Here is a 13203-nt window from a genome sequence, read left to right as displayed (position 1 = left end):
ATTGACATTTATGTTTTATGTATCTTTCACACATGACTTGGAACTTTGTAATGTTTTAGTCTTTCAGAATGTGTGCGTTGTGGGATGTTCGGGCCGAATTTTAATGGCAGGCAATTCGATCTTCCCTTCTTGCAGGAGCAGCTGTGTTTGTCATCTCGCCTCTTTCCCTCATTTTAGTAGGATTGAGGCATGGGCTTTACGGCTATCATCCGTCTTTCCCTCCATCCTCACATATATATTTTAGTCTCTCTTAGGTTACAACTTCCCGAGGGAGAGAATTTTATTTATTTACAGATTCTGAAGTTGTCAGCCCTGTTTCTTGTTTGGAACCTGGCAGTGGAGGCATTCTCCCACAACTTGAGAACCCCCTTCTTCGCTTCCATCTGACCTAAATGCCATTTCATTATTTCTGACTTGTGCACTTGTGCTGTGAAGAAACAAGTCTTTAAACCAGTCAATGCTGTTGGCAGTGGGTTCCTTGCTGTTTTGGAGCCCCTTCCCGCTGAACAATTCATGTCGTTGTGCGGGGATACCAACCTTACGGTTTGCTGTGAACATCGTCTTCACATGAAGTTCAACTACCTGAGGTATATTTGTAATACTATCTTACTTTATGTCATAAATTAGAGAGAGAGAACTAAGCAGCATATCTAAATCTGAGAGAACTTACCATATTCAAATCTATTTTGATGACAGGAATAAGATCTCTCCAGTCTTGCCAAAAAGTCATGTCTCGTGTCTGATTTGTTGCCACTTTCTCTTGTTCAATTTCTTCATCATTCTTGCCACTAGATACTTTTCCATTGTTGCTGCCAAAGACTTGCTGCTCTAAGCCAAAAAGCTTTTCAAGTCGACCATATAACTGTGAACGGTTATATATATGAAGCTCGGGTCCATTTAGTTCCAACCATACACGATGGTCACAGTGAGACATGTCTGAAAATGCAAAATAAATATTCATGAAGATTATTTCATAAGTCCTAGCTAAAAAGACAATCATTAATAAAGTCACCAGTAATATAAAGCTCATTACTGGTCAATACAGAAAATAGAAAAGGTTGTTTACCATTACAAACAGCTTCTGCCACCAATGACACATTCAGTATGTATTAAAAAATATAGCAGCTTTTAATTACTTTGTATTTTTCATAGCTAAAAAGCCTCCAGTCTTAACAATATGATAAATCTTCTGGTGCCAGCTGGAAACCAGTTAAAAACAATCAAAGACTGTAAATGCAAGGAATCTGTGGCATCTGGCATCCAATGCATAGTTGAGGTGGAAGAGAGTCCAGAGTCAGTGCTTAAATCCAGTGCCGCATCAGTCTTTCTTCCAACCCAGGATAAAATATACAAGTGGTGGCTACATGGGCAGTCAATATTAAGACCAAGTTCATTAGCCATGAAAAATATAAATAAAAAAAAATTGTCATTTGTTTATACACATAACAAACCTTCAGTCTTAACAATACAATAAGGCTCACACTTAGAGGGAGCTATGAGAATCCTGAACTGACTGAGGGTTCAGCACACCTGATCAATCTTCCTAGAAATGAGAATTCTGAAGAAGAGGACCTAAGCTTTTGAGATGTTATATATGCGGATATCTAACACTCAATCCACAGGGTTTATATACAATGAAACACGTCCAGATTCACTGCATGCATGGAAGTAAAAAATAACTATACCTGTTCCGGCAACAAACCATGTTAGCCACAAGAAACGGGTTTGTTACCACTCCTCACTCCCCTTGCTGGAATAGAGGAATTGAAGCTACTGAGAAGCAGATTTGAATGTTGCATGGAACATAAAAAGTGCTGTAACAATATGGCTGCAATGCTCACCTGTATCAAGCCAGTTCCAGTGTATGATGTCTCTATTCTTCAAACTGCCCGTATGTAGGAAGAAAGGAGAAAAGGAAAAGAAGAGACCAGTCATCTCACCCATTCCCTACTCCACACAATCATCTTAGGCAAGATACAAAATGTCCCACCTGGAGCACTGGATGAATCGCACTTGTTCAACAGCCAACACTGGACCCAAGAAAGAAAGAAAAAAAAAAAGTGTCCAAGGATCTGTGGGCAACATCATTCAGGTAAAAAAAGCAGAAGCGGTTTGACTCAACCAGGAACTAGGATTAAAAATCTTATGAACAGATAAGCTAATCCTCAGGTGTCATGCACTTCTGAAGGCACCTAATTGGTGACAGAACTTGACAACGAGGAGTAGGCTTGCCTAATCACCACAAGTAGTTAAATGAAAGGGTATTCTAGGACACCTCTTTCTCGACCTGACATGTGTTAACATAAAAGTCTATGACACCTAAACTCTCGGTCAAGGCAGAAACTTTTGAAGATTACTGATAACAAACTCCAAACTGTGTGAGGAATGGAAAAGGAGGCAAAGCTGCCAACGTGAACCATGGGAATCTGGGTCTTAGCCATGAATTCCGGGGGCAAATTCGAAAGTTACTGACCCCAACCTATTCTGAGACTGCATCATAAGCCTGACCCTGAAGCTCTCCAAGGAAGCCAAGGTCAACAGGGAAACTGTTTCCAAAGTCAGTTTCCTGTAAGACAATAGACAGATGGGCTCGAAGGAGCTTGAGTGAGACTACTCAGTACCAGTACCAGAGTAAGGTCCCACGCAGGTGGTCTGAGTTTCCTGGGCAAAAAAGCCCGCTCAAAGCTCTTGAACCACATTGACCATCCTCAGGGTGAAGTGATGTCCACATCCTTCAGAGAACTAAACACAAGTGAGCGTGTAGCCCTTGCCAGTATCAACAGGATGAACTTCCTCTGTTCTGACAAATATCCAGAAGATCTTGTCTACTGAACAGGAACTCTGAGTGGAAAGAGATCCTTTTGATGACACAAACCACAGCAGCAGATGGGTCATCTTGTATACAGCTGACTAAGATCCTCTGAAGTACTATCCTTACATGAGTCTTGGTTCTAGGACTAAATCCCCCGTAGGACAAAACCCCCCTGGACAAAATCCTGCGAGGACAGAATCCCCAGGGAACAAATTTAAAGTCATGAAAATGTAAGCAACCAATAATAGTAGTAACTTGTTTTAGTTTTCATTGCTTATATAGTTCCAAACAGAAATATATTAAAATACTCGTACAGTTGTTTGCTGGTTTTACATTTATTATATATATAGTTCTAGTTAACTGAATGTTACTGATAGAATTTTTTTAACTAACTGAGGAAGTGGAATTCTTAAAAATAAAAATATCTGAGGAAAAGGCAAATTTCAGGAAAATTCCTAAATTGTTTATTCAAAGACTGAACATGTGTTTAAAACCCTAAGTTAAATGCAATGCCTCTAATATACTCTAAATACGTTTTTTCTTGGTATGTTAGCACAACTGATTTGATTCGTGATGTGGCATCCTTATATTTTTTTCTGGGTGGTTCACTAGCGATACCAGAAATAATCTGATTCATCTGAACATCTTGAAAGTTATTTTTCTCGCTCTAAGAGACTCATAAACTTCCAGATGACTGGATTGGAACACCCAGCAAATGATATGAAACTGCAATGCCATCCTTCCACAGAATTATTGGTACAATCAAGTTCATCGTTTGTTCTTGCATACATATTCCACAGAGGTATGCTAAATGTGGGTTCTTGCGTCCTCGTTGACATGTCCTGCCAATATAGTGCTCCTCAAAGTAATCCAAAATCGGGAAACTTTCCTCTGGCATAATATTATAGAGCTCCTCAAATGCTTCATGAACAGATTCAGGGGTAATAAAGGCAAGGGCCGCTATAATTCTCATTTTAAGAGAAAATTCATTTCTGGGCTCAGCTCGTGTCGGCCTATGAAAGGATCCTTAATATCATTCTTTCTAGGCAAAATTAATCTAAAATTACCAGAGAAAAACAAAATTAAGAAAATGTCAGTAAAACTGACTCGCTCACTCTATAAAAGAAGTGTCGGTATGAGAATAGGGGCGAGTGGGATCACTACCACGAGACATTCACCATTTAGACCTTCCAATCAAAATCCCCACTAGAGAGAGCTGATACTAACGGGTGATGCGGCCGCTACTACTACTACTAGGGACGCCACGGACAGCAGCGCCCCTAGCGTACATCCTTAATTATTAGCAGTACGCGTTGTACGCATTTTTTCACTTGTGCTGTTTATCTTTGGATTTACCTCCTTATCTATCATGGAACGTGCTGCCATCGCATCGGCTAAGTTAAGTGCCTCATAAGTAGTATTTTACCGTATTTTAGTCTTCCAGGGACCAGTATTTTCCTTCTAATAGGTCTATAACAGTTTCCCGGTCGACTCGTGGCGGCGCCATGCTGCCTCATGTTAAGAATTCCCGGTCTTCCATACTGGGACTTCTTGTACTTATGGGCTTACTATATCACGTTCATCGTTTTTTTACATCTCCTTTTTAGCTAGGTTAGCCGTTTACCAATTCTCTTAGTTTGGTATTTAGGGCTATTCTGTGTTTCTGGCCCAGCATCCCGGCTCTTGCTCTTCATCGGCTATCGCTGGCTCCGAGTAGTCTTCTGTTCCTCGGAACAGTTGCCTCCTCTGGGTCTTCTTTTTCTTTTACTAACATTGTCTTTTCAACCTTTTTACGATGTAATTTTAGTTCTATTTAGGGTGTTAGGCTAGCCTAGGTGCATGTTCCCAGTAGTTTGGTACAGCCTGGTTCACGTGGCCCTCCCACGGTTTGTGTTTTGCTATCACGGCTTAGGCCACTTGCCGGTCACGTTGTTCTATCGCACCTTACCCTTCCCCTTCCCTCCCTACCAGGTATAGGGAGGGGTCTGGGGACCCCTTGGTTGCCATGACAACCTCAGTAGCCTTCCTCCCTCCTTCTCTGAGGAGGCCAGGGGTTCTTCCCAGCTGGGGTATAGGGCGACCACTTGTTTCGGGTACCGGGTCACCGAGCAGGTAGTTGTTGGGACGGGGAGGAGTAGGCACCCCCCCCCCCCTCTCTCTCCCGCCGCGTTACGCCAGGGACCCCCCCCTCCCCCCCCCATTGCTCAGTCCCACCTTTCCCCTACTATAATGAACGGAGCCTTCCGCCGCAGCCGGGGCACCTTGGTTATAGTTCGTCTGGCTCCGCCAGCGGGCGGGGTGGTCACTACTAGTGGTCTATTGCTTGCCTACTATATCCTTCCCTTTTTTCCCGCTACCGGAGGAGAGCTTGCTTCTTACCCGGGCACTCTTCTAGTAGACGGGGGAAAAGTCTGATATTTATTTCGTTATATTTAAGGATATACCCTAATTTTTACGATGAATTTTGGTATATATAACTGTGTATACCATCTCCGTCGTTTTCCGTCGTGGTTTCATCTCTCACCACCACACCTGGTTGGATTCTTTCTCCTGTCTCCGGCGTAGCCTTGGACAAACTCCAACCATCTTGTTACCACACGTATTATGGCGGGGCTCTGGTTTAATCTAACTTTCTCGCTCCGGCATGCAGCGGAGCAATTGTTAGGCTGTAAGTGTTCTCCTGATGCTATGTATCTTTCCAACTTACAGGCTACCAACTGTCAGGTCCTAGGGTGCAATGCGACTCTGTATGACCCCTGCGCCCACGATGAGTGCAGGTATCACGCCGCGTGTGCCACGACTCACAACGCCATGATCGTCTGGCACCCGGAAGCCTGCGCATCTGTTACGACCTTGTCAGTCAGCTGGTGGGGGGGTAAGTCGATTTTAGACTTCTTTATCGTATTACTAACAACACTTAGTCCAAATAAGCTTGTTAAAAACCCCGTCCCAGCCACTATAAAAAGCTTCATTTCGGCCTTCTTCTTTTCAGGCTGCCGGTGGGGGTGAGGGAAGTCACCCTAGCAACCCTGAAGGCTTGGGTGGGCGGCTTCGGGAAGAACGCCGCCAAGGGCCAGCCATACATCTTGGATAAGAAGCTGGCCGCTCAGACTTTCCCTTCCCCGGCGGCAAGTCAACAGGATACGTTGACCCTATCTCTGCAGCCCCTCTCATCGCCTCCATTCCAGCAAGAGGTGCAGCAGTCGTTCGGGGCCATGGCCACGCAGGAGACGTCCCAGACGTCGCAACCTTGGACCTAAATATTGAGCCTATGGCGGTAGGTGCGGAGGATTTGTTGGTTGAGGTAGGTGTGTCGCGCCCAAGGTCTTTCCTGGGCGCTCCTGGATCTTCTCCTGTCCCTTCTTCTACTGCTTCTTTCCAAGGCTTTTCGGGAATCTGAGACCCTGCCCGCTCTCCCGGCTCTCTCTGTACCCCCAAAGGTGAAGGGACAGAGAGAACTGAAGACCCCTCCATAAGACGACTTCTAAAAGGTCGTCGTCGTCTTCTTCAGCTAAGAACGTCTTCGAACTTCCTATGCTGACGCGGTGAAGGCTAAGCCGAGCTCTTCATACTCCAAGAGCTCTAGAAGCAAGGCTTCTAAGGAGAAGGCTCGCGCTCCTGCTGAGCCAATGCCTTCTCCGGCCTCCACCGCATCCACTCCGGCAACGCGGTTGGAGTAGCGGGACCGAGCACCTTTGATCCCACTGCCTTCTCAGCAGTGTGATGCAACAGGTAGGAGAGATGGTAGGCTCACAGGTCTCCGCCTCGGAACCAAGTTCGAACAGATGTTCGCACAGCTGTCGAGCACTCTGAGTCAGTGCGGGCCAGTCCATCCAAGATCTCTCTAACAGAGTTAGAGAGAATGAGGACCGAGTGGCCGGGCTTGCTCAGGCTCCTCAGCCAGTCCCCGTCCCCATAGCAGGTGCTGGTATTCTCCAGCTACCTCCTTATGAGTCGCTACCAGCCTTCTCCATGGATAACCCATGGAGAGTGGCCGCTTACGCTCCATTCAAGGACGGTATGATCTCTGTCCCGGAGTGTGGAACTCGAAGGATTGAGGACTTCGAGTTTTATCCTCCGGGATTGACGCAGCCTTTCATTGGATATGCTAGGCTGACCCGTGGCGGCCCTCACTAGGGAGGACAAGATCTCCGAGAGAAGTGCTTTATAGTAGAGAGCACGCTCAGTGGGAATGGGTTCACTGCCTTGAGGACTGGGAGTGTACCAACACTAAGCTCCAGGCTTTCAAGAGTCCTTTTACTATTTTTGCGACGGAGGAGGAGGGGCTTCTCTTCTGTTCGCTACCAAAATAGTGGAAGCGACTCTTCAGGCAGTCCTCAAAGGATGAGCCCATGCCACAGCTTGAGGGAAGCGGATTCTACTTCTCCGCTCTTTCCAGCCTTCGGAGAATTGTGGGAGAACTTGCCTGCCACTTTCACGCTTGGTAACGCTCAAACCGGACTGTGCAATGGACCAGTTTGGCGAAAAGCTTCCAAGGCTGCCTGATACCTTGATCCAGGCAGAGTTCGACGCTCGAACTAGGTTTGGAAGATCCCTCAATTCTCTAATTATCACTGAGATGGCTGTTCTATCGTATGGCACAGAACCTCTATTTAAGATTCTGGCCAAGCCTCAGCTTCAAACGGTTCAGACGGATGCTTTCGACTTCTTCCAAGCTAGGAGGAACTGCCGAAAGCACGTTCTGCAGGAATGCACTATTAGGCACGAACCTAATAGACTCCTGGCTTCCAGCATGTGGGGGGCGGACCTCTTCCCAGAGTCCGCTGTGAATGAGGTGCACCATGAGGCTGCTAGGCTCAACCAGAGCCTTAGAGCTAGGTGGGTATCTCCTCTAAGAGGAAACAAGAATCCGCCCCCGCTGCTGGTAAGAAACTAAAGAAGTCTGGTAAAAAGGTTCCAGCCTTACCAAAAACATCAGCACCAACAGCAATTCGTTCAGGCCGTCCCAGTTACCCAACATGGGACAACCTTCAACCTCAAACAGACCCCAACCCATCCTCCAGTTGTCTCCTCAGTCGCAACCCTCGACCTCCTACGCACTCTCGCCGAGGGCCTTCAAGCCCTATGTATGAAGGTCAGGCTTATCCTCCCTTTAATAGGCAGTCGAGAGGTAGCAGAGCGAGAGGCCACTTTCGCCAGCGTGGCACAGGAAGAGCGACAAGGGGTAGGCAGTTCAGAGGAGGGCGTGGAGGTCAACCCGCCCAACAACAGTGAGGCTCCCCAGGTAGGAGGGAGGCTGTTCCTCTTCCGTCACAGGTGGGGGTTCAGCAATTGGGCACAGAGCATAGTGTCCAAGGGATTGGGTTGGAGTTGGATCAAAGATCCTCCTCCAATCAAATCATTTTATCAGGAACCTTCAAAGGAATTGACAGATTATGCGAGCAAACTCCTTCAGAAAGGAGCTATTGCGAGAGTCAAGCATCTAAAATTTCAAGGTCGCTTATTCAGCGTGCCAAAGAAAGGCTCAACAAAAAGAAGGGTAATCTTAGACTTGTCAAGGCTAAACTCTTTCATTCGTTGCGACAAGTTCAAAATGCTTACCATCTCGCAGGTAAGGACCTTACTTCCTCGTGGAGCCGTCACATGCTCCATCGATCTTACAGACGCATACTATCATATCCCTATAGCCCAGGCACTTCCGCCCATTCCTAGGATTCAGACTAGGAAATCAGACATTCTCATTCAAAGTGATGCCCTTCGGTCTGAATGTAGCCCCCAGGGTATTCACGAAAATAGCAGAAGTGGTGGTGCAGCAATTGAGAACTCAGGGGATAATGGTAGCAGCATACCTCGACGATTGGTTGATCTGGGCACCAACAGTCGAGGAATGTCTCAAAGCCACCAAAAAGGTAGTTCAATTTCTGGAACATCTGGGGTTCCAGATAAACAAAACGAAATCCAGACTTACTCCAGAGTCTCGTTTTCAGTGGCTAGGAATCCAATGGGATTTGTCTTCCCACAATCTGTCAATTCCAGTGGATCAAACGGAAAGAAATAGCCAAGTCTGTGAAACAATTTCTCAATGCAAACAAACATCAAGGAAGAAAGCCAGGAAAGAATCCATAGGTTCTCTTCAGTTTGCCTCAGTGACAGACATCCTCCTGAAGCACGGCTGAAAGATATAAACCGAGTTTTTGGCGATCGAGAGCAAACGTCAAATCTCGAGACAAGTTGTCAGTAATTCCACAGATCCTTCGCAATCAACTCCGTCCATGGACAAAAGTGAAGAACCTGGCCAAACTAGTACCCTTCAATATCCCCTTCCAGTGTTAACCATTCACACGGATGCCTCCCTGTCCGGGTGGGGGGGGGATATTCTCAATTCAAACAAGTTCAGGGGACTGGTCAGTTCAGTTCCGCCAGCTTCCACATAAACGTTTTGGAAGCAATGGCAGTATTTCTTACCCTGAAGAGACTTCTTCCCCCGAAAAAGTCTCATCTAAGACTAGTTTTTTGGGACAGTGCAGTGGTAGTTCATTGCATCAACAGAGGAGGGTCCAAATTCCAAACATGTGAACCATGTCATGATAGCCATCTTTGCACTAGACACAAACACAAATGGCATCTGTCCGCCACTCACCTGGCGGGGGTAAGAAATGTGATAGCAGACGCTTTGTCCCGGTCGGTCCCTCTGGAATCAGAATGGTCCCTGGACGACAGGTCATTCCAGTGGATATGCCGGAGAGTCCCAGGTCTTCCAAGTAGATCTCTTCGCTTCACAAGCAAACCACAAGCTCCCTTGCTATGTGGCCCCCAAACCTGGACCCTCTGGCTTTTTATGCCACGGGACGCCCTGTTCGTTAGATTGAATCATCAGTGGAGAAAAATTTTTCTTTCCTCCAGTGAATCTTTTCTCTTGAAAGTCTTGAGCAAGCTGAGGACTTTCAAGGGACTAGTAGCCCTGATTGCTCCAAACTGGCCCAAGAGCAACTGGTATCCTCTGCTTCTGGAATTGGGTCTCCGACCTCAACGGATTCCCAATCCCAAGCTGTCACAATCAGTACAAATGAAGGACTGTGTTCGCTTCCTCAGGAATTCTTCAGACCCTAACTTTATGGACTTCATGAAGTTTGCGGCTAACAAAGATGCTAACATTGATCCACAAAAACACCTCTTCCTAGAAATCAGATAAGAGAGAGTCAACTATTAGACAATATGACTCAGCTGTTAAAAAAAATTAGCATCCGTTCACTGAAAGAATCAAACACTACAACCATGACAGTTAACTTAGATATATCCTTTTTCAGATCCTTGTTTGAAAAAGGTTTAGCAGCTAGCACTATTACTACTCATAAATCGGCTTTGAAGAAGATCTTCCAGTTGGGTTTCCAGATAGATCTGACTGAATCTTACTTTACGTCTATCCCTAAAAGCCTGTGCTAGACAGACCTTCTCAAAGGCCTACTGCAGTCTCATGGTTCTTAAATGATGTCCTCAAACTAGCATCAGATACTGACAAACTCGTCTTGTACATTCATAATGCTTCTTAGAAAGACGTTTATTCTTATTAAGCCTAGCTTCAGGAGCTAGAATTTCAGAACTGTCGGCTCTATCCAGAGATGCGGGGTCATGTGGAATTCCTCCCCTAAGGAGAAGTTCTGCTTGCTCCGGATCGTAGTTTTTTGGCTAAAAATGAGGATCCTCTTGCAAGGTGGGCTCCTTGGAAAGTCATCCCACTTCCGCAAGATCCTTCTCTCTGCCCAGTATCAACTTTAGAGCTTTCTATCTCGAACACCTCAAGATCCTCAGGTTCTCTCTTCATGAGAGGAAAAAAGGTGGTACTTTATCAGTAAAAGGAATTAGACAACAGATCCTTTACTTCATTAAACAAGCCAATCCTGATTCATTTCCAAAAGCACATGACATCAGGGGAGTAGCCACCTCAATTAACTACTTTCAACATATGAACTTCGAGGATCTTAAAAAGTATACTGGATGGAAATCTCCGACAGTCTTTTAAACGTCACTATCTAAAGTCCTTGGAATCTTTAAAATTTTCTGCAGTAGCAGCGGGAAACATTGTTTCTCCTGATACTGTATAGTAGTCATAGTATAGATCCAGGTCCCTTTCTACCTACCTCGTCCAACATGCCTCACCCTATCGCCATGCTACTCGGATACTCTAGCCTTAGCCGCTGAGATCATATTGGTGGATTGTCCCTCCCTTTTTTTTTTGCTAGGGACATCCACACTATGTACTTATAATGTACTTCAGTGTACCTACCCTTATTTTTATGCTAGGGTAGGACACAATGTGTTGTATATTATGTAAATACCTTATTTAAGTGAATCTATTTTGTTAAATTGCATTGCATTATTGTATATTACTATGTTTAATATAGTTAATTTTAAGTACTTATATTATTGGGCTTTCTTTTTATGTCATTGTTTAGAATAAGTTAGCTTTAGTACTTAGTTTTTATATTCTGTAATATAACCTGATTCACTTATATATATCCCTCTTTTTTTACAACTGATTTTCATTTGTTCCTTTTTCCCATCTGTCTGTTTCTCTGGTACTCTTTCATAGGCCGACACGAGCTGAGCCTAGAAAAAGGATTTGACGTAGGAAAAATCTATTTCTGGGTGATTGGCTCGTGTCGCCCTATGAAACCCACCCTGTATTTGTTTGCCCTCCCTGCAGGACAAGATGTTCATAGATTAAGGATGACCGCTAGGGGCGCTGCTGTCCGTGGCGTCCCTAGTAGTAGTAGTAGCGGCCGCATCACCCGCTAGTATCAGCTCTCTCTAGTGGGGATTTTGATTGGAAGGTCTAAATGGTGAATGTCTCGTGGTAGTGATCCCACTCGCCCCTATTCTCATACCGACACTTCTTTTATAGAGTGAGCGAGTCAGTTTTACTGACATTTTCTTAATTTTGTTTTTCTCTGGTAATTTTAGATTAATTTTGCCTAGAAAGAATGATATTAAGGATCCTTTCATAGGGCGACACGAGCCAATCACCCAGAAATAGATTTTTCCTACGTCAAAATCCTTTTATTGTCTTGATAATGTTTTTGTAAACCAAATTCATGTATTTTTCTGTAAATATTTTGTCACAAAAGAAAAAAGCAGCCTTTAACATCGACTTCAGGAAAGTACGCTATCAAAGTATTCAGCATTGTTCTTTCAAAACCGATAATTGCACTCGCAGGTGAGCAATTTGTCAAGATTTTTACTTCTTGTATAAATCTGTTATAAGTTGTTTGGGTCTTATCTTGTAATAGGGCATAGTGTTTAACATAAATATATCCTTGATGAAGCTCACCTGTCCTTTGTTGCTCTTCACAAACTCCATCTTCTATGGGTGGCAGTACTAAAGTGATTTCCAAAATGAACTCTTTGTAAGAAGATTTAGTTAAACTAACTATGTAAGTAAAAAAGTATGTCGCCTTTTTAGAAGAATGAGCAAACAACTGTATTGCTATGACAGTAAGAAGATTTAGTTAATGCCTTCTTAGAAAAACAAGCAAATGGTAGAAAACGGGGAATTTTTTCCTAAGGGGATTTTGTCCAGGGGGATTTTGTCCTCGGGTGATTTTGTCCTCGGGGGATTTTGTCCTCCGCGGGATTTTGTCCTGATACCCTGAGTCATGGCTCTGCAAGAAATATTCCCAGCTCCAAAGACAAACTGAACAGACACCAGACATGAAGAGATAAGGATTCTACTGACTGGTGGCATTTCTCTGCACAAGACTGGTGAAGAAGGCTGTGTGCTAAGGTAGACTCACGCTCGGCCGTTCAGCTTGGGGCCACAAGGAGCTACTAGGGTCAACCTAAGACTTTGAAGCCTGACAAAGAGAGTTCCTCTTAACCCTTAAACGTCGAAGCGGTATTTTAAAAATCGTCTCCCGAATGCCTTGTGAGTGAGCGCCAAAGCGGAATTTTTTTTTTTTTTTTTCAAAAAATCATAGCACTCTTAGTTTTCAAGATTAAGAGTTCATTTTTGGCTCCTTTTTTGTCATTGCCTGAAGTTTAGTATGCAATCATCAGAAATGAAAACAAAAATCATTATCATATAGAAATATTGGGATATATGAGTGTGAAAAAAAATCATATATAATTGTATACAAATTGCACTGTGAGCAAAACGGTTAGAGCTAACGAGTTAATTTTTTTTCATTGTATTGTACACTAAATTGCGATTATTTTGGTATATAACACATTATAAAACGATCAAGGCAACACAGAGAAAATATCATCACAAAATGATGCATGAATTCGTAACGCGCGGACGTAAAAAAAAGCATTTTCAAAAATTCACCATAAATCGAAATATTATGCTAGAGACTTCCTGTTTGTTGCAAAGTGAAGGTAATTGATTGAATATTACTAGACTGTAAGTGTTGTAGTGGGAAGATTGTATTACA

General features: G+C 44.2%; 1 protein-coding gene across 1 annotated transcript in view; it reads right to left on the bottom strand.

Annotated features, from left to right (window-relative positions):
- LOC135216293 (bridge-like lipid transfer protein family member 1) overlaps positions 1-13203 on the bottom strand; it is a gene marked incomplete in the record, with an annotated part of 368522 nt that overhangs the window by 240933 nt on the left and 114386 nt on the right. Inside the window, 1 exon segment of the mRNA XM_064251459.1 lies at positions 671-936. Coding sequence (XP_064107529.1) covers positions 671-936 — 266 coding nt within the window.

Source organism: Macrobrachium nipponense, chromosome 6 (assembly GCF_015104395.2).
Source record: "Macrobrachium nipponense isolate FS-2020 chromosome 6, ASM1510439v2, whole genome shotgun sequence".
Lineage (NCBI taxonomy): Eukaryota > Metazoa > Arthropoda > Malacostraca > Decapoda > Palaemonidae > Macrobrachium > Macrobrachium nipponense.
This window is presented reverse-complemented; position numbering and strand designations above follow the sequence as displayed.